At 37.7% G+C, this 21,545-nt stretch overlaps 2 protein-coding genes across 2 annotated transcripts in view; one reads left to right on the forward strand and one right to left on the reverse strand.

Annotated features, from left to right (window-relative positions):
• put (activin A receptor type 2 punt) overlaps positions 1-21,545 on the forward strand; it is a 166,128-nt gene that overhangs the window by 51,415 nt on the left and 93,168 nt on the right. The window lies entirely within an intron of this gene.
• Positions 3,937-20,710, reverse strand: LOC150089810 (uncharacterized). Its single transcript, XM_090387834.1, has 3 exons — positions 20,474-20,710; positions 19,614-19,770; positions 3,937-4,184 (listed from the first exon to the last, which is right to left on the reverse strand). Exons 1-3 carry the CDS (start codon positions 20,708-20,710, stop codon positions 3,937-3,939), a joined length of 642 nt encoding a protein of 213 aa, XP_090243960.1.

Genomic DNA, 21,545 nt, shown 5'->3' on the forward strand with positions numbered 1-21,545 from the left:
TCATGCTAAGTCAGAACACCTGGATAGTTCACAGAGAAACAGTATTCCTTTTGCCTGAGATTGATTAGACCTATATTGCTTACTGTTAGTTATTTTACTGTATAAGCCCTCCTGTTCTATGACATAAGAATTTTTTTTTTTTTTTCATAGACAAATGAAAATATCAGGACATATGCCCATTTGTAAATGCAGTGGTATTACTAAGTGAATAAATGTAATTAAAAACCAAATGATGAACGCAGCACTTTCAGTGATGCCAAGTTTTAAACTAGAATGTTACAGAGCCCTTGACAAGGCTATTGAACAGTTGGAAAATTCATTTTAAGCGAATTTTATTTATTTCCCAGTGCACTGCAAATAACTCCACTAAACGTATATGATATAGAAATCAAAATGTAACTTGTAGTTATCACTTAGCATTAGTAGAGGCATATGATGCAAGAAAGCAAGCTTATGCAGCATCAGCCAAAAAATAAAAAATAATAAAAAAATACCCTCCCATTTCACCCTTCCATTCGTTCCAAATGCCTGTCCAGCTCAGCCTTAAATATATTTAAGCTATCAACTTCCACAACAAAAGATGGAAGTCTATTCCACCAATCAACTACCCGCTGGCTAAAGGCAAATTTCCACACATGCATTAGCATTAGCAAGGGCACATGATACAAAAAAGCAAGCTTATATAGCATCAGCCAAAAAAAAAACACACACACACACACACCCCTTTCTCATTTCACCCATCCACTCCTCCAAATGTTTGTCTAGTTCTGCCTTGAATCTGTTTAAGCTATCAACTTCTACAATGACAGATGGAAGTTTGTTCCATCAATCAACCACCCGCTGGCTAAAGGCAAACTTCTGCACATCTATCCTACAACTGTCTTTCCTTAATTTGAATTTATGCCCTCTCAGCCAATTATTCTGAACAAGAGGAAGAATCCCATCAGTTTTCAGCATGCTCAAACCATTCAAGGCTTTATACACTTCAATCAGATCACCTCGCAGGTGCCTAGTCTCCAGACACCGTAATTTGCAAAACTTAAGCTTTTCTTCATAAGAGCAACCCTTTGTTCCATTCACTAATCTTGTTGCCCTTCTCTGTACTCGTTCTAACAGCTCTACATCCTTCTTAAAATGAAGACTCCAGACCTGTATACAGTACTCAAGGTGTGGCCTGACCATTGCCTTATACAAGGGGATAATCACCTCCTTATCCTTGCTAGAAAAATTCCTGTTTATCATTGACAAGAAACACCATGAGCTACTCTTGCAGACCATCTTCACTGCTCAGAAAACTTCATTTCTGCCTTTACAATTACCCCCAGGTCCTTTTCACTCTCTACCACTATCAGTGTAGTACCATCAGATTCATTAGGCCTATAACACACACCTACTCTCATTTTTCCTTTCCCAGTGCTTATGTCACACCAAACAGACTCAACGTTGCATTGTCCACCAACATCAATGGGATGCACTTCCTTAGATTTTATGTGTTTCTTAACTAACAGCATAACCCCTCCTCCCTTCCTGTCCTGTCTATCCTTTCTGTATACATTGTACTCCCCAAATTTCAATTCTGCACTGCTTATGTCTGTGTAGCACCATGCCTCTGATATCCCAACAATCTGCCTTTGATTTTTTGACTAGCACTTCCAGCTCATCAAATTTATTAGCTATACTCCTAACATTGGTGTACATGCAAGTATACATGCACCTGTTTCTACTGTTAGTTACCCTAACACAAACCATGTATTTACTTCTTCCACTATGACTCGCAACAGTCCTGGAAATCCCTATTGCCTTTCTTTCCATGCTGCTACTCAATTGCATTTCAATAGAAGTAGTGCAAGAATCACTTTTGCCTGTGCCAGCAGCTACTGTTAATCTATTAGTCCGTGTATCCCCCCCCAAGCTAGCAGTTTTCCGACCCACCTAACTCTGCCTCGATAGCATCAGCAAATATTCTTGCACCCTTTCTATTTAAGTGTATTCCATCCCTGTAGAAGCAATCTCTCCTGTTAACAAGCATAGACCAGGCTGAGAAAAATTCTACCCTTTGAGCCTCGCACAGTCTCTCCAGGGCTGAATTGATCGACAAAGCTCTCTCGTCATATACTCCCTCCTATCATGTTTGGACAGAATTGCAGACACTCTAAAATTCAACCCTAACTCACAGCTCTTTTTCAACATTGACCTGTACTTGTTAAGTAATTCCGCAGGTCTCCTACTCTTAATATCACTTAGGAAGTGATTATCACTTCCTAGGTGATAATTAATAATAAATAATTTAAAAAAATATAATAAGCATGATCTTCACTTTGATTGAGGTTATCTTTATTTTCTGTCCCTTGGAGAAGACTGATTCTTCTGTTGAGATGACTGATCCTTTGTTTCAGTCATAGCAGTTTGCCACCAGTAATGATGGAGGAAACAGTGTGAATCAGGATAATGATCCTGACATGCAAGAAATTGCCTCTGTTTTTGATCATCAGTGTGGATCTAAGGCATGAACGTGACTAAAACATATTGCATTCCCAAATCATGTGTTAAAATTGATTAACATATCCCATAAAAAATAAATTCTGATTTGAACAGCAACTTCATGGATAGTTAAACATTGATTATATTGATTACTTCTGATCAGATCAAAAATGAACAGTTAAATAACTGAGCAATTAAATTAAATAAAGCAATTAAATTAAATAATTAAATAAAGCAATTAAATTAAATAATTAAATAAAACAATTAAATTAAATAAATAACAATTGCTAATGCTATCGAGGCAGTGTTAGGTGTGTCGGAAAACTGCTAGCTTGGGGGGATACAAGGACTAATGGATTAAAGTAGCCACTGGCAGAGGTGAAAGTGATTCTTGCACTGCTTCTATTGGAATGAGCAGCAGCCTGAAAAACAAGATGCAGGATATTTCAGAGACTGCTGGGAGTCATTACGGTACAAGTAAACACATGGGTTGTGTTAGGGTAGCTAAGAAAGGGAACAAGTGCATGTATACTTGCATATACACCAATGCTAGGAGTTTGGTAAATAAATTTGATGAATTTTAGATATTGCTCAAAACATCAAAGGCAGATATTGTTGGGATATCAGAGACATGGTGTCACACAGATATAAGGAATGCAGACTTGGAATTTGGGGAGTACAATGTGTACAGGAAGGATAGACAGGATAGGAAGGGAGGAGGGGTTATTCTATTAGTTAAAAAACACATAAAATCCAAGGAAGTTAAGCCAGTCAAAATCGTTGGACAGTGCAGTGTTGAGTCAGTTTGGTGTGACATATGCATTGGGAGATCAAAATTAACAGTAGGAGTGTGTTATAGGCCTAATGACTCCAATGAGTATAATAATAAGAAACTGTACTACAAAATGATTTTGTAGTTAATGTTGTTTAACACTGAACCCTTATTATGTTCTTGACTAATCCTGTTGCTCTTTTCTGCAGACTGTATACGGTACTCAAGATGTGGTCTAATGATTTCCTTATATAGTGGAATAACCACCTCTTTGTCCCTGCTGGTAAATTTCCTGTATATTACTGACAGAATCTCACAGCAGTTCTAGAATCCTGTCTACGTTGCTTGTTGAATTTCATATCGCACTATAAATTTACCCTTAGGTCTCTTGTTTTCTACTGTCTTGTGTGTAATGCACCTAATTGGTATGTGATTGTGGGATTACTGCTGCCCATATGCAGTACCTCACATTTACCAATGTTAAACCTCAGTGGCCACTTCTCAATCCGTCTGCCTAATTTATCTAGTTATTGCCTTATCACCATTCTTGGCCCTCTTTGCCAGTGATAAGCCACTTTAATCTAGCTGATATAGGTAATCAGCTGCATTAGATAAATTATCTGTGACTGCATTATTGTCATTGTGCAAAGGTCCTATCTGTTTAACTCTTTTCCTTTTACCATTTATTTATGAATAAAACTCCATCGCCCATCTCCTCTCTTGGCTGATGATTTCTGATGCTCAGGTTTTTCCTCCCTAACTCCACCAGTGATGTTGTTACAAATCAAATTATTATGTAAATCTGAGTCTTCCGTCACTCTAACTGTACCTGCTTTTCTGTTTAGCTTGCTAAATCCATTTTCATCCATCTTAAATCCTTGTCTTGAAGTTACTAAATGCAGTGAATACACTTGTAGCTTCAGTGAGAATACTTTAAAGTATTCCATAATTCAAACATACTTTTAATCTTGTATCATCATCAGCCATTTTCAATCCACTGCAGGATGAAGGCCTCTCCAGCAGCTTTTCAGTTCTTTCTGTTTTGTGCAATGGCCATCCACTTATTATCCACGAACTCATGAATATCATCTGTCCATCTCCATCATTGTCTTCCAGGTCTTCTTCTAGCTCCTCTTGGGTACGATTCTGTTTATTTTCTTAGTCCATCTGTCATCATGTCTTCGAGCTATGTGTCCTGCCCAAGACCATTTTAGTTCTTTAGTTTTGATAAGAATGTCCTTTACTTGAGTTTGCTGTCTAATCCATGTGTTTCTTTTCTTATCTAACGGTCAGATTCCTAATATAATTCGTTCCATTCATCGCTGTGTTGTTCTCAGCTTCTCTTCCACTCTTTTGGTCAGTGCCCAAGTTTCACTTCTATAAGTCATGGTGGGGAGTATACATTGGTTCATTATTTTACGTTTCAGACAAATTGGGATATTGCTTGCTCCTCAGTATGTGACTATATTTCCTGAATGCTATCCATCCAAAATTTATTCTTCTCTTGACATCCAGCCATTTATCATTATTACAGCTAATGACTTGTCCCAGTTAAGTATATGAATCCACTTTTTCAATTACTGCTCCTTCAATGATTATATTCCTTTCTGTGGCATCCTTGTTTCATTATTTTTGTTTTAGCCATATTCATCTTTAGTCCGAATCAGATTTTCCTCTAATTCTTTGGGATCATGGTTTATGATCACAATTGTCATCTGATCTGGTTTAGGTACTCTCCATTCACATTGACTCCTTTCTGCGACCAGTCTAATCTTCTGAAAGCTTCCTCAAGAGCAGCAGTAAACAACTTGAATGGGTTCAGCACGCTGAATTCTGATGGGATCCTTCCACTTGTTCAGATTACGAACCTCAGGGGGCATAAATTCAAATTAAGAAAAGACAGATGTAGATTAGATGTGCGGAAATTCGCCTTTAGCCAGCGGGTGGTTAATTGCTGGAACAAACTCCATCTGTCGTTGTGGAAGTTGATAGGTTGAATAAATTTAAGGAGGAACTGGACAGGCATTTGGAGGGAATGGTGTGATTTTTTTTTTTTTTTTTTTTTTTGGCTGATGCTGCATAAGCTCATACATTTGCTTTCTTGCATCACATGCCACTACTACTACTACTACTTTGGAGATATTGTGTCTCCTTTTTGAGCTCCTTTCTCAATTTTAAATTTGCTACTGTCTTTGTCTAGTCTAATAAAGGAGGTAGCATTCTCATACATTTTCTTAAAAATTGTAATATATGGGGTATCTATGCCTTGTCTTTCCAGTGCCTGAAACATAATGGTGTTTTATATTCATTTGCTTTCTCCATTAGCTGTGGTATTACATGAGGGTGATCCATAGTTGAGAATCCTGTCCTAAAGCCAGCTTGCTCTTTCGGTTGATACTCATCAAGTATTCTTTCTAATCTGTTAGTAATAACCCTTGTGAACAACTTGTAGATGTGGGATAACAAGCTAATTGGTCTATAATTTCCAATTTATGATTTATCTCCTTTCTTATGCAGCAAAACTATGATTACATAAATGCATTTTGTTAAGAATCTTGCCAGTTTCTGTGTCATGTCTCTTCCTCCCAATATTAGCAACTCTACAGTAACTTCATCTTCCCCAGGGCATTCAGATTCTTCATTTTTTTCAAAGCATGTTCTGCTTCATCAGGAAGGTTGGGGTAGAATATGCTTTGAAGGAAGGTATGTTGTATGTGTTACTAATTTGTGATCCATATTCTCCACTGTTGACATCATTCCCTCGCTCCTTGTATAATTCTCTATAGTAGTCTCCTGCTTTTTGAATGATGCATTCTCTGCTGTTTATAAGTACACTATTGCTATTCTTCAGTTTCAGTATCATTTGTCCTTCTGTATTACTGCTAATGGCTGCTGATTTAAGTCCTTTGTTTTCCCTTAATGCTTGTTCTACTTTTCTTGTGTTAAATGTTATGTCTTCTTTGAGTCTCTTTCTAATTATTTTGCATAATTCAGTATACTCAATTTTATCCTTGTCAGTGTTTATCTTGCTCTTCATTTGTCGTCTTCAGTTTATCACGACAAGTGTTTCTTTACTAATTTTTTCTTCTTTGGATTTCTTTTTACCTATAGGTTTCTTGGGCTTTATCACTTTCAGAAAGTTGTAGTATTCTTGGTCGACATCTAGTCTCCAGATGTTGCAATTTGTAGAACTGAAGCCTTTCTTGTTAAGAACACCCCTTTCATTTCATTCACCAATTTCCTCTCTGCACCTGTCTATCCTGCAACACCATTCTAGATCATTCTAGATCTACATCATTTCTAAAGTAAGGCCTCCAGACCTATATGCAGTACTCAAGATGTGGCCTAACCATTGCATTATACAATGGTATAATCACCTCCTTATTCCTTCTAGCGAAGTTCCTATATTTCATTAATAAAACCACATGGGCTCACCTCGCAGCCTGTCTCCATTGCTCAGAGAACTTTATCTGACTGCACAATTACCTCCAGGTCTTTTTCATTTTCCACTAACCTTAGTGTAGTACTGCATAGTTGGTACATTAATATGGGATTACTGCTATCCATATGCAGTAACTTGTATTTCAATGTTAAGCTTCAACTGCCATTTCTCAGCCCATCTGCCTAATTTTTTTAGATCTTGTTTTCAGTAGCTTATCCTGATTAGTCATTAACCACCCTGCCAGCCTCCGATGATAGAACCTCTGTATCATTTACAAACTTAAACATTAAGCTTGATATACCTTTACCAGCATCATTAATAAATATAGAAAACAGCAATGGGCCCAGCACTGAACCCTGGAGAACACTAATAACATTAGTCCATGAAGAACAGTGTCCATTAACAACCACACTGCTCCAGTTTGTACAGTAGTCTTTTATGTTCAACAGTGTCAAAAGCTTTCCTGAAATTCAAGTACAGTAATACCCTGAAGTTACGCAATAGGTGGGTCCAACGAAAATCGCTTAAGTCAAATTCGCATAAGTCGGGGTACAACTTTCATATAAATACATATAAATTTTGTTTAATTGGGACCAAGGACTAACAAAACCACTAGTTTAAAAGAAAAATATTTAATAAAATTGCAGTTATTTATACATATTAATACAAGTTATGTATTAAAAAATATAAATGAGTTAGGTTTTTTTTTTTTTTTTTTGGTAGTTGTTGGCGCATAGGCTTCTGTGGCCATAATGCACCTCCCAATGTTTTTGCAGTACTTTGATCCAAGCCCGAGGCGGGAATCGAACCCGCGACTTTTGGGTTACCAGGCAGGCACTTTACACACCCAGCTGGCCCGGTCAGCTAAATGAGTTACGTGAAAAAGTTATTTCGATGTTGATGGCTTCATAAAATCTAACAAATTCGTCTGACGACACAGCGCCTTTTTTATTCACGCAGAATTTCCTCGTAGCAAGCTAATAATTTTTTATTCCTTGCTTTGTAGCTATACCGCGTTCTTCGTTGGGGTCTGTTTTCTAAAATTTTTAAGCCCTTTTCAATTGAGCTGAGACCTGTCAAGCTTGCAATTGTCATGTGCTTTTCTGGTGGAACTGGGTCTGAAGTGTCGGATAATTCAGTGATGTTTTGCTCACGTCATCTCTATGAGCTCATTCATTGTCAGCTCCTCACTATGTGAATCCAACAGCTCGTTGACATCATCACCATTGACTTCCAAATCTAATTGCCTGGCAAGATTAACAACTTCTTCTATCGTATAAGCGACATGATCAGTTTCTGGTGTTGTTTTCGTCTCGTTTTTGAAAAAAAATGGACAAAGTTTCTTCCAGACACCATTCAATGTTTTTTTGTGAATTTCATCCCAAGATTCTTCAATGATTCTTACGGCATCTAAAACATTGAATTGTTTCCAAAAGTCTTTAACAGATGTCTCACTATTTTGTCTCATAGCTTCATTCAGACGTGCAAACGAAAGCCTCGTGTAGTAGGCCTTGAATGTTTTGATGACTCCCTGGTCCATCGGTTGAAGCAAGCTGGTTGTGTTTGGAGGCAAAAACACAACTTTCACACTTCAATCGAAATTAATTAGGGTGGCAGGAGGGTGACGGTGCATTGTTAATAAGAAGGATCAATTTAAATGGAATCTGTTTAGACTTGCAATAACGTTCGACTTCGGGTATGAAGTGGTCCTCAAAAATGGAAGCTGTCACCCAAGCTTTATGATTTGACTTCCAAATCACTGGTAAGCTAATTTTAGATATATTTTTTAAAACACTTGGGTTTTCGGAGCGATATATTAAGAGAGGTTTTAACTTGCAGTCACCAGCTGCATTCCTGCCGACCATCATTGTCAGTCGGTCTTTGGAAACCTTAAAGCCTGGAATGTTGTTTTTATTCGTGAAAACGATGTAAAAATTTCCGGCAAAAGTTGAGCACGAATTCAAACGCACACATATAAATATGACAGTTGGAATGCAAATTCTTGTATATGTGTGCAGCTCATGCGGCAGCAAAGTTGAATTTTATTCATCTTTCGTTCTCACTCTCCGCCGTCACACCGTATATCGATAGCATATGAAAAAACGACCTTGAAGATAGTGGGCTGCAGTGTTGCCAAATGAAAAAATCAAGAACCGCGTAACTCCGAGTTCTCATAAGTCGGGGTATTACTGTATATGATTTCATTTTTTTTTTTTTTTTTTTTTTTTGCATCCAGTTCCTTTTTACATTACAGTATCCAAACTGGTTGGTCAGACAAGATTGCCCCTTAACATGCTGTAACTGCAGTATAATTGCATTCCTGTCTAAATGATCCTGTGTTACTTCTTTAACCAGAGACTCCATTTTTTTTCCCCTGGAACAGAAGTCAAGCTAACAGTTCTGTAATTCCTCATGTCACTTTTTTATCCCTGTTTGTGAATTGGGGATACATTCACATGTCTCCAGTCCATAGAGTCCTCCCCTGAATCCCAAGTTGCTCTCATAATTATGGCTAAGGATTTGCTTACCTCCCATGCTGCGCTCCTTAATATAATTGGATAGATCCCTTCACTTTAAAAAGGTGCCTTTTTTAAGTTAAGCTTCAACAATTTCTCCCACTTTCCTTTCCGTTTCACAAAATCATTTAGCTCCCTGTTATATTTTGATGAGCTTCTAGCATTCTCCCTAAAGAAATTATGCATGAATGTAGATCCAAAATACCTATTCAGTTTGTCAGCAACCTGACCAAGATCCTCAACACCAAGTTAAACTATCAACACCAAGAGGAACAATGTGTCTCAACCCCTTTCTTCTACTGTAAATATAAGTAAATAAGTCATTGATACTTTTCTTGATATTCTTTGCCAGAGACTTCTCATAATCTGCCTTAGTTTGCCTAACTTCCTTTGTGACTTGATTACAGACTAGTTTATGTCTACGATTTTCTTCTGTATCACCTGATAATTTATATACATCCCTTGCATTTTTCTTCTCTGCCACAAGTCTCATCAGTTCATTTGGCATCCATTTAGCTTTAAGCTTGGAATGGTTCTTTCTAAATGAATAACACATACGGATTATGAAGAAATATGAATCACAATAATATATATAACTCATATTCTCTTCATCTGTGAATTACATTTTTTCATCAGAATTTCTTAATTTTCAATATCAAAACTATTGGGATAGTTATTTTTCTAATAAATGCAGAAAATTGTAGTAATAATAAAAAAAATAAAAATAAAAAAAATGGAAAACACAATGAAAAGTAATTTCATATCTATACTACAACCTGACATAGCAGCAAATGTATCTTAGCTACAGGTGATTTAATTCTGATGTAAAAACGCCAGTTAGATACAGATTTCGGTGAAATGATAGCACGAATCTCGAAGTGGATTATCACTTGTCAGTGGATTAGTAGCAAGAAACTGGCGGTTACCATTTGGTGGTAACTAATCATGATGAAACTGGAATTTTCTTTATTTCTGGTTCAAGAAGAGAGAAAATAAAACTTTTAGTTTGTTTTTTGTATAGTGTGTGTATACCAAAGGACTTAGCAAAGTTCCTTTAGATTTTTCTTATTATCTTTCCAGTTCGGTCAGACCCTAGATTAGCAGCAAAAGGCTTGGAGCTGCTATTTCATAGTTGGCAGGTAGTCAGAATGTAATGGAATGAAAAGGCTTCCCAGAGGAAATTAAAAGTATTTGTGTTTAGTTCAATAAGTGTACTGATGACCTCAGCAAAGTAACATGATAGGCTAAGGCCTTTCAAGATTTTTCTCTGAATCTTTTTGAGTCATAGCACCCCTCCCTCATTTGCAGAAACAAAAATGAGACTACCATTTTGCAAAGTCAGTGGATTAGTAACATTAAACATGGGTCTGCTGTTTGTCAGCATTTGCAGTGAGTATTAGAAATGATTTCTTGTGCCGAAGTCAAGAGGTTCTATTAACACGTTTGCTACCACCTAAATGTGAGAGAACCCATTCGGTATGCCATAATTTTTGAAATGTTGAAAAAAAAAATCAACATTTCTAACTTCCTCACCATTCTGAAAATTCATACATAATGGTTGAAAATTGAAAGTTTGGAATTCAAACTTTTAGCAAACATTTACAGAAGTTAGTGTTTGCTAAAAGTGAACACTTTTGTGCTGAGCCATAAATCAGAACAGATCTCAAAATTTTATAAATGTTTATTCATGTGCATAAACTAAACAGATTAAAGATTTTTAGAGGGAGAAAGGGGTCTTTGCTGCTAGGATAATTTTTTCCTTCTCCCAATTTTAGGTAGAGGGCAAGAGGAGAGACATTAAGAAACAAAGGGTGCGTGAGATTGTCACAAAAATTTACACACATTAATTAGCATGAATGTAAATTCTTAACACACATGGGACACCATGTGGGCTAGAGCCATTCTAAATTGGGTGGGTATACTGGAAGGGGATGGCTGTAGATGACTCTGAGTCCTTTCTGCTGTTTCCCGTATCTGCAATTGTGCAGCAGACGACAGTCGACGTGCTCATGACTGCTCCAACTTGCAACTTGTTCTTTTGTTGTTTTTCGAAATATGGTACACTTCTCAGAATTGCCTTCCACATAGTTTTCCTCCTTTGTTCTATCACCTTTAATTCCAGGAAATAAGCGTGCAGGCCAAAAAGTGTTGCAATCCATATCTCTCGTGTCCGCATGCGCCCTCATTCTGCTTCGAGTTTTCATCATGGTTAGTGAATGTATGTCTCCTTCTGCTAGCTTTCATTGAAGTAGGTCGCTAGCTTTCATTGAAGAAGGTCTTTACTGTTCATTGCATCATTCAGAGGGACCACTTAGTAGCTAAAAACTTAGAAGGACGTTTAAATAGTAGTAGTAGTAGTGGCACATGATGCAAGAAAGCAAGTGTAGGAGCTTATGCAGCATCAGCCAAAAAAAAAAAAAAAAAATCATCACGCCATTCCCTCCAAATGCCTGTCCAGTTCCTCCTTAAATTTATTTAACCTATCAACTTCCACAACGACAGATGGAAGTTTGTTCCAGCAATTAACCACCCGCTGGCTAAAGGCAAATTTCCGCACATCTATTCTACATCTGTCCTTTCTTAATTTGAACTTATGTCCCCGTAGGTTCGTAATCTGAACAAGTGGAAGGATCCCATCAGAATTCAGCGTGCTCAACCCATTCAAGGCCTTATAGACCTCAATCAGATCACCGCGCAGGTGCCTAGTCTCCAGCCACTGCAATTTGCAGAACTTAAGCCTCTCTTGGTAAGAGAATCCCTTCATTCCCCTCACCAATCGTGTTGCTCTTCTCTGTACACGCTCAAGCAAATCTACATCCTTCCTAAAATGAGGCCTCCAGACCTGTACGCAGTACTCAAGGCGTGGCCTGACCATTGCCTTATACAGAGGGACAATCACCTCCTTTTCCCTGCTAGCAAAATTCCTATATATCATTGACAAAACCCCATGACCTGCCCTAGCAGCCTGTCTGCATTGCTCAGAAAACTTCATATCTGACTGCACAATTACTCCCAGGTCTTTTTCATTTTCTACCACCTTAAGTGTAGTACCACACAGTTGGTACGTTTCTCTGGGGTTACTTCTACCCATATGCAGTACTTTGCATTTGTCAAGGTTGAACTTCAGTTGCCACTTCTTAGCCCATCTGCCCAAATTATCTAGATCCTGTTGCAGTAGCACACTGCCATTACTGTCATTAACAACCCTGCCAACCTTTGTGTCATCTGCAAACTTCGACATTAAGCCTGATATACCTTCATCAATATCATTGATAAATACACAAAACAACAGTGGACCCAACACCGAACCCTGTGGGACTCCACTAATAACATTAGTCCATGAAGAGCAGCACCCATTGATTACCACCCTCTGTCTTCTCCCACTTAACCATCCTTTTATCCATTGTAGCAACTTACCCTTAATACCATTCTGCTCCAATTTGTACAGTAGTCTTCCATGCGCAACAGTGTCAAAAGCTTTCCTGAAATCCAAGTATATGATATCAAAATTATTTTTCGCATCCAGTTCCTTTGTGACCACATCATAATAACCAATCAAATTTGTCAGACAAGACTTTCCCTTAACAAACCCATGCTGTGTTTGAATTATTGCTGCAGTCTTGTCTAGATGATCCTGCAATGCATCTTTAACCAGTGACTCCATTATTTTACCCGGAACAGAAGTTAAACTAACTGGTCTGTAATTACTCGTGTCACCCTTCGATCCACCTTTGTGAATTGGGGACACATTTGCACATCTCCAGTCCGTGGGAACCTCCCCTGAGTCCAAGGATGCTCTCATAATTATGGCTAAGGGTTTGCTTAGTTGCTTTGCCGCCTCCTTTAAAATAACTGGATAGATCCCATCCACCCCAGGTGCCTTTCTTATGTTTAACTTCAACAATTTCTCCTCCACTTTGCTCTCAGTTATTACAAAATCATTAAGCACACTGCTACAATTTGATAACCTTCTTCCATTTTCAAACTGTAATAATTCCTCACGTGTGAATGTAGATGCAAAATACTCATTCAGTTTGTTTGCTATCTGAGCAGGATCATCAACAGTCGAACCATCGATGTCAAGTGGACCAATCATATTCATCCCCTTCCTTTTAGAGTTTATATAAGTAAAGAAATCCTTGCTGTTTTTCTTAGCATCCTTTGCCAAAGATTTCTCGTAATCCGCCTTCGCCTGCCGAACCTCCTTTGTGACCTGATTACAGACTAGCTTATATCTGCCACAGGCTTCTGCGTCACCTGATAATTTATATGCATCCCATGCATTTTTCTTCTCTGTCACGAGTCTCATTAGTTCATTTGATAACCATTTAGGCCTAAACCTTGAACGATATTTCTTAATCGGTATATAAAGTCCAGTAGCTTCCACGATTAATTCCTTGAATGCTTCCCACTTAGAATTTACTGTTGGTAACATCGTCAGTTGATCCCACTGTACAGAATTTAAAAACTGTCTGAGACCACTGTACTCCCCTTTACGGAAGCAAAAACCCTTTCCTTTACCCCTGACGGTAGTTACCTCTTTGAGTAAATCCCACTTCAGCACACTGTGATCACTGCCACCTAGTGGTTCCTTTATCTGCAAATTCTTAATACACGAATGATCACTGCTGATAACCAGATCAAGAGTGTTACTTTCTCTGGTTGCCTCTCGAACATGCTGCTGCAGAAAACAATCATCCAATAAATCCACAAAAGTCTCACTGGTGTGTGAGTGACCAACCCACAAGTTCCAGTCAATATCTGGGAAGTTAAAATCCCCCATTATAAGACATTCAGATTTACTGGCCCACTCTATTTCTCTGTACAATTGTTCATTGTACTCATTCAAGTCATTAGGCCTATAACACACTCCTACCCTTATTTTTCCTTTCGCAGTGCTTATCTCGCACCAAACTGACTCAACAGAGCACTGTTCATCTATATTAACTGGGTGCACTTCCTTTGATTTTATGTTTTTCTTAATTAACAGCATAACACCCCCTCCCTTTCTGTCCTGTCTATCCTTTCTGTACACATTGTACTCCCCAAATTCCAGTTCTGCATTCCTTATATCTTTGTGACACCACGTCTCTGCTATCCCAACAATATCCGCCTTTGATGTCTTGACCAACACTTCAAATTCATCAAATTTATTTACTATACTTCTAGCATTGGTATACATGCAAGCATACATGCTCCTATGCCTATTCCTGGTTACCCTAACACATCCCATATACCCAACTATTCCATGATGACTGCCATCCGTCCCTGAAACCCCCAACACCCCTCGCTCCAGGTCGCTTCTTATTCTAATAGAATAAGAAGTTTTCTTTTCTGGCAGCTGTGGGAAGAAAATGATGAAGATTTTCAGATGCTGCTGCTGCTGTGTCGTTTTTTTGCACTCAGGGACACCATCATTTCCTTTCTTTCTCATAACGAGCATGGAGAAAAACTCGTTAGGGCCAAAGCAGGCATATTTTGTCTGGTTTCTTAATTTATTAAACAAGACCTTACAGGGTAAACAATAACCTCATAGATAGTAAGGAAGACATTGTTTCTTTCCTTAAAATGTTTGGTCTATTGGAACAATATCGGACGTCAAGAATTTTTACAATTTCCAAACCTGAATACGATCACAGAGGAACTGAAGGACGATGACATTACTGTTTATGTGAAACATCTAAAGCAAATACACACAGATCTGCAGGAAAGATTTAATGACCTGTTAAATCTCAGTATCCCATATTGAATTTTAGAACCATTTGAGGAACAACCCACCGATATTGAGGTAGAAATTCAGTGCTATAATTGCACGCCATAAGTTCAGTCAATTTAAAAATGATTTTTGGGTCAAGAGCGATCTGCCGAATGGATTCCCAAAACTATGGGAAAAGGCCCAAATATTTTTCATTGCCTTTCCCTCAACATATTTGGTTGAATGCAGATTCAGCAAGGTAGTTTCCTTGACAAAATCAGCAACAGACTTGATATCACAGCAAGAGGTAACCTTTGACTATCACTATCTAGTTTGGAGCCAAACATACAAAAAACTTGCACAGGAACATCAAGCTCAAGGATCTTATTAAAATTTTCATTTAATAAAAATCTTTTTTAATTTTTTGTTATATGTATGTTCATGTTTTCTTCTCTTCTACATGTTCAATAAAAGTGATTTCCTATTTGTGTGTTTGTTCTGGAATCACTTACAAGCCACAGTGAACATATCCATTAAATTTTCCATAAAAATCCAATATTCATGGGTAATATTAAATGACTTCTTGCTTCTTATTAATTAACTTTTCAATAGTCTTGAACAGAACTTCCTTGATTTTGATGCAAAACTTGTTTTGACTAAAACCTTAATACTTTCACATTCACAAAGTATGAATACTGTTGAAAGACAGTTACAAATTGCTCTTTCCAGAATAGAATCGTGGACCTTACGTAATGGATACCGCCTAGCTGAGCAGAAATCCACCACTACTCATTTTTGCAAATTACGGTCACTGCATCCCGATCCTGAGCTAAAGATCAATAACATTTCAATTCCTCTTGTTGACACTGTCCGTGTTCTTGGTCTCGTACTGGATAAGAAACTGAACTGTAGCTTATCTTAGAACTATCTGCTTGAAAAAGTTGAATATTCTCCGGTGTGTGTCATCTATGTCATGGGGTGCTGATCGACATACCTTGATCCATCTTTATCGAGCCCTCATCAGATCCCGCTTAGACTATGGCTCTCCAGTGTATGACTCTGCGAGAAGAACTACTTTAGAGCAATTGAACACGATCCAGCACAGTGCGCTGAGAGTTTCTCTAGGAGCTTTCAGAACCTCCCCTGTTCAGAGCCTTTATATCGAAGCTCATGAGCCACCTTTACATCTTCGGAGGAAAACATTACTTTTGATGTTTGCCGCAAAAATTCGCAGTTTGCCCTCCCACCCTAGTTGGAAATATCTGTATAATACCGAATGGGAGTCATTTTACAACAGTAAGCCAAATGAAAACCGACCTGCTGCACTTAGACTTAGAGAACTCACTCAAGCATGGAATATAGACATCAGCGATATATTTCAGGACATGACACTTCCTGATCCGCCTTGGACAAATATTTCTGTTAATTACGACGATTATTTTCAACAGTGGGGTAAGAACACCTTGTCGCCCTCCAATATTGCACAATTACATGAAACTCACTCTTCTAACTCAGAGGCCTGCAAAATATATACAGATGGATCAAAAACTGAGACCCAAGTAGGTGCTGCAGCAGTCTTCCCTTCAGTCACCATTTCTGTTTCATTACCAATAGAATGCAGTATCTTTACTGCTGAACTTTATGCTATTAATTTAGCTCTCGACCGGATAACTGAATTTTTAATTACGACCACTTTAATATACACCGACTCACTCAGTGCTGTCACTGCTATAATAAGTGGTAACAACTCTTCTCACCCTGTAATAAAACAGATCCGTTCTAAGCTACTTGCCTGTAAGGAATTGAAACAAACTGTGACATTCTGCTGGATCCCAGGACATTCTGGAATAGCTGGCAATGAAAGAGCGGATCATGCAGCCAAACAACCAGAAACCACCATTACGCAGAAATTTCAAGTTCCATATACAGATTACAAACACATTATCTGTAAAGCATGTTATAACAGTTGGTCATTAATCTGGAAAGGTTATCCAGGAAATAAACTCTACCAAATAAAACCGGAACCAAAGCTATGGCAATCCAGCTTCAGCAAAAACAGGCGAGATGAAATAATTTTAGGAAGGCTAAGGATTGGGCATACGCACCTCACTCACCTATATCTATTAACTAATAACAGCGCTCCACAATGTACATTCTGTCAAGTACAACTGACAATTCGCCATTTATTAGTGGACTGTCCCCACTTTCAAAATATCCGCTTAAACACCTTTAAATCAATAGCTAATACACAGTCATCAATAAATTTATTACAGATTCTGGGTGATGATTCTAATGAAAAAGAACTATTTATTTTCCTAAATCGTATCGGAATATATCATAAAATATAGTTATATCCACTATTAGAAAGACACAATATGGCCCTAGCAGCCTATGTGTCGTTAAACACAACAACAACAACAACAACAACAACAAATACTTTCACAAAGTGATTACATCAGTAAGCTTTTTTTTTAACAACTGTAATGTATTGTAGTCGGTAGGAGAGAAGTATGGAAGAAACTTGCCAACCAAACTTTTCTGCTTCACGCGAGGGGAGCATAAAATTTGAGAAGAGCCCTGAGAGGGCCATGGCCAAAAAAAGGTTGAGAATGGCTGCTATTTGTTTTTTTTTTTTTTTTTTTTTTTTTATGTTAGTTGTTGGCACATCGGCTTCTGTGGCCATAATGCACCTCCCAAGGTTTTTGCATTTACTCTGATCCAAGCCCGAGGTGGGATTCGAACCTGCGACCTTTGGGTTGCCAGGCAGGCACTTTATCCACCCGGCTAGCCCGGTCGGCGCTATCTGCTATAGACAAACACCAAGCATTACTGCAAAGCATTCAGTCATTGTACCAATACTGAGCAGTCGTTGATTTTATGTGCCTTTACGTTTTACCTTTCATATGCACTATGGCACACTGCTTGCATGCATTTTGAATGTAATAATGTGTTGCAGCACATCACTCAGTTCCATTTTAAGCCAGGTCCAGATGCACAGTTTTTCACAAAGTTTTACTTGCGCAGTCCTAGACGTTCACACAAAATGTTACGTGGAGACGATAAAACCATGGTATTATCAAAACTGAACGAAGACGGAGTTGTAAGGCTGTACAAGAAAGCATCATCTTGGAGACATATTCATACTTTGCCTTTAGCCAGTGGGTGGTTAATTGCTGGAACAAACTTCCATCTGTCGTTGTGGAAGTTGATAGGTTGAATAAATTTAAGGAGGAACTGGACAGGCATTTGGAGGGAATGGTGCGATTTTTTTTTTTTTTTTTTTGGCTGATGCTGCATAAGCTCATACATTTGCTTTCTTGCATCACATGCCACTACTACTACTACTGCTACTACTACTTGTCGTTGCATGTGGACGCTTGCACAGTTATGATTCCGTCTTTCAGTTCAGTTTAATCCATCGAGATGTACACTAGTCAGTTGCCTTCTATTTATTATTTAGCAGTTTCATCATTACTGACCTACGACAGTGCAGTCTACAGTTCATAAATGAATTTATTGAACTTTATAAAACGTTCCTATGTTTATGGAAGGTGAAGTCCAAAAAATATAGTGGCGCCTCCGTAGCCAGGTGGGCAGGAGCAGCAGTGCGTAACACACACCTAATGCTCCTAAAAAAAAAAATAATAAAATGTGACAGAGACAAGAAAAGCCAGGCCTACAAAGTCCTCATTGAAAAATATAAAGAAGTGGAGCCCAATGCCACACAAGAAACAATTACTAAAAAAATTAATTCACTTAGATCAGTGTACCAAAAAGAGCTCCTGAAAATAAAAAAAAACTCCAGCGTTCTGTTCTGGCACTGATGAGGTCTAGACATCTTCACTGTGGTATTTTCATCTCTTTGCCTTCTTGAGTGACCAGGAAGTATCCAGGGAGTCTATAAACAACATGGACGAGGAATCACAATAAGGAGTAAGTTAAATAAATAAATAAATAAAATATTTTTTAGAATTTTATTTCTTTATTTTCAGGAAACTACATTATTTATTAGCATCAGTCTTCTTGTAGAATGACCTTATCCTGTCATGGTACAGACCCCTCGTTACTGAAATATATCTTGAACGTATTTCGAACAACTTTTGCATTTTCTAGAACTCGGCCGTGTTTTCCACATTGAACCTTATGCATTGATTTAGGATAATGTATTTTCAACTACCCATCTAGCTCTGCATAAGCGATAATTAAAAATTCTCATCTCTTTATTTAATTTGTCCCAAGGATATGGCTTAAGAAGGATCTCCAACGAAAACGTATCTAAGAATTCTATCTGAGTTAGGAATCTTTTGTGCTTCAGGAATATTCATATTATTATTTGTAAGTTTCTCATAAAATAAAGTGTATGTAATAACTCCTCCATCAGAGATTTGACCATTTGTTCCTACATCGCAATATATAAATTTGCAATTGTATTTACAATAGTGTAGGTGGTAGATGACTTTCATCAACCGGTGAAATGCCACCACTTTGCTTATTGGAGGCTTGAAGTGGTGAAACCCATGTTTAGTCTCTAGAGCAAAGTTTCTGGCATCCCCTTCCCCCCATACTTCTCCTTCAACCCATGCACGGTACTTTTTTTTTTAACCCAAGTACGGTACTAAGTACTATAGGTTCTAATACCTCTCGTGTTTGGGGTTCACATAAAAAAATAAAAAAAATTGACATTTGCAATAGCCATAAGTGCAATACTGTGAGTATTCTTATAGTTGTAAAAATATGAGCTGCTTCCTGCAGGTGGTACGATCCGCACACATTTGCCATTTATGGCACCGAGGCAATGGGGGAATTGCCATTTATTTTCGAATTCCTTTGCAATTTCTATCCAGTCATCTTCACTTTTTGGAAACTGGAAAAAAAAAATCATATTTGAATATGTGTATATTTTTCAATATATAAGTGTATCTCAAACAAAGTCTTATCCCAATTTTTATTTGTTTGCTTTTAACAGAATGTTTAGGATGACGTCTTAAGTGAACATGAAAATCATACAGGAGAGACCTCCTTTCTCGCCTCCTACAACACAACTGGACACTTCGAGGTCAGTTAGCAGAGCTTCTTCTTTTTCTAATACACAGAAGAGGAAGCAATGTTTTGACGATGACAAAACAACAGAAGTGATGACTCTAGTTGGGGAAAAACTACAATCTCTGAAGCCAGAAGATTTGTTTGATACTTATGGTAAACACGTTGCCAACGAGCTGAGAATTCTTAATACTAGACAAACTATTTTTCACTCAAAAGCTTATTAACGATGTGTTATTTGAGGCGGAACTGGAGTCTCTTACAAGGGATTTTAAGATTGTCAACTGCAAGGAAATCACATCCCTACTTCAACTTGGAACTGATAGTGGGTGGCATCATCATGTGCAGGGACAAGTGCCACAGCAAGTAATAAATCCTTGTCTTAATTCCGAGCCAATACACTCAGCTCCTGATACTTCCGTTATTCAGTGTTTTACAAACTACAAGGCATAAGGCTAGTTTGTTTTTTGTATTCTTATAATAAATAAATAAACTTTTTTTCGAAAATGCACACTTCTTTTACTTACCTTTAAATATTCCTTTTTGAGAATGGTGTATATAGCCTTACACTCTGTTATTATATTTCTTAATGATTGTTTTGAAATAGCAGTTGTGAATTCTAAGTCCTTATAAGTTCTGCCTGTTGCTAGAAATCTCAAAGTAACACTTAATCGCTCATGAGGTGTGATTGCTTCCCTCATACAAGTTTTTTTGATTCTTGGAGTGACTAGTGACAACAAACGCATATAGATTTCTATATCCATACGTAAATAATTCCTCCAGTCTTCAGGTTCATCATGTAATTCACAAATCAAACTGACATGAGAATGTTGTACCCTCTTGAGTAACCAGTCCCTACACCACCTTTTGCATACACCGTGATTGTGTTTCTTCTGGCCAGGCACAGTGAAAACGTTGCTAACAGCAACACTTCATCCATCTTGTGCACAGTTCACGTTAAAAATGAGTGAAAAGACTGCACAAAAACAGAGCCAATTGGACACAAATTTGCAACGTCTTTAGCACCATCTAAACTGTGCAGATAAAATGTTGTAAAAAAACTACGTCTGGACAGTCTTTACACATATATGAATTGAAGCAATGAATGTATTAATGTTACTGTCTTCGCATAAGTCTCCTGGTTTTTTGTTACCAGGTTTCATTTTTATATTTTGACATACCTTCGTTTTTGATGTCAAGAGCTTGCATCATTCTTTTTTATTATAAACAATAAATTTTAACAATATTCTTACTACTTTTCTTTACTTTAAACTTGTAGCAGACAAAACAGCAACAACTGTATTCAACCATGGCAGAATTAATGTTGCCACATTAAAAGCAGTTACATGAAAAGAGCACAGATTGGTGTCTGACTTATGATAGAATCAGATCTAAGGCCACAATATAGTGTTGTAAAATAGAGATTAACATTTGTCAGAGAATTGTTGCTAAGGTCAGTAGGAATGGTAACTTAATCTGGCATATCACAATATTATATTATTATAAGTAAGCGAAAATTCTGTAGATGTTCAAACTTTTTAAGAATTATGCAATAAATCAGAGATTTTTTTAAGAAATATGAAAAAAGGAATTAAAAAG

Source organism: Mastigoproctus giganteus, chromosome 2 (genome assembly GCF_048544385.1).
Source record: "Mastigoproctus giganteus isolate SK-2022 chromosome 2, ASM4854438v1, whole genome shotgun sequence".
NCBI lineage: Eukaryota > Metazoa > Arthropoda > Arachnida > Uropygi > Thelyphonidae > Mastigoproctus > Mastigoproctus giganteus.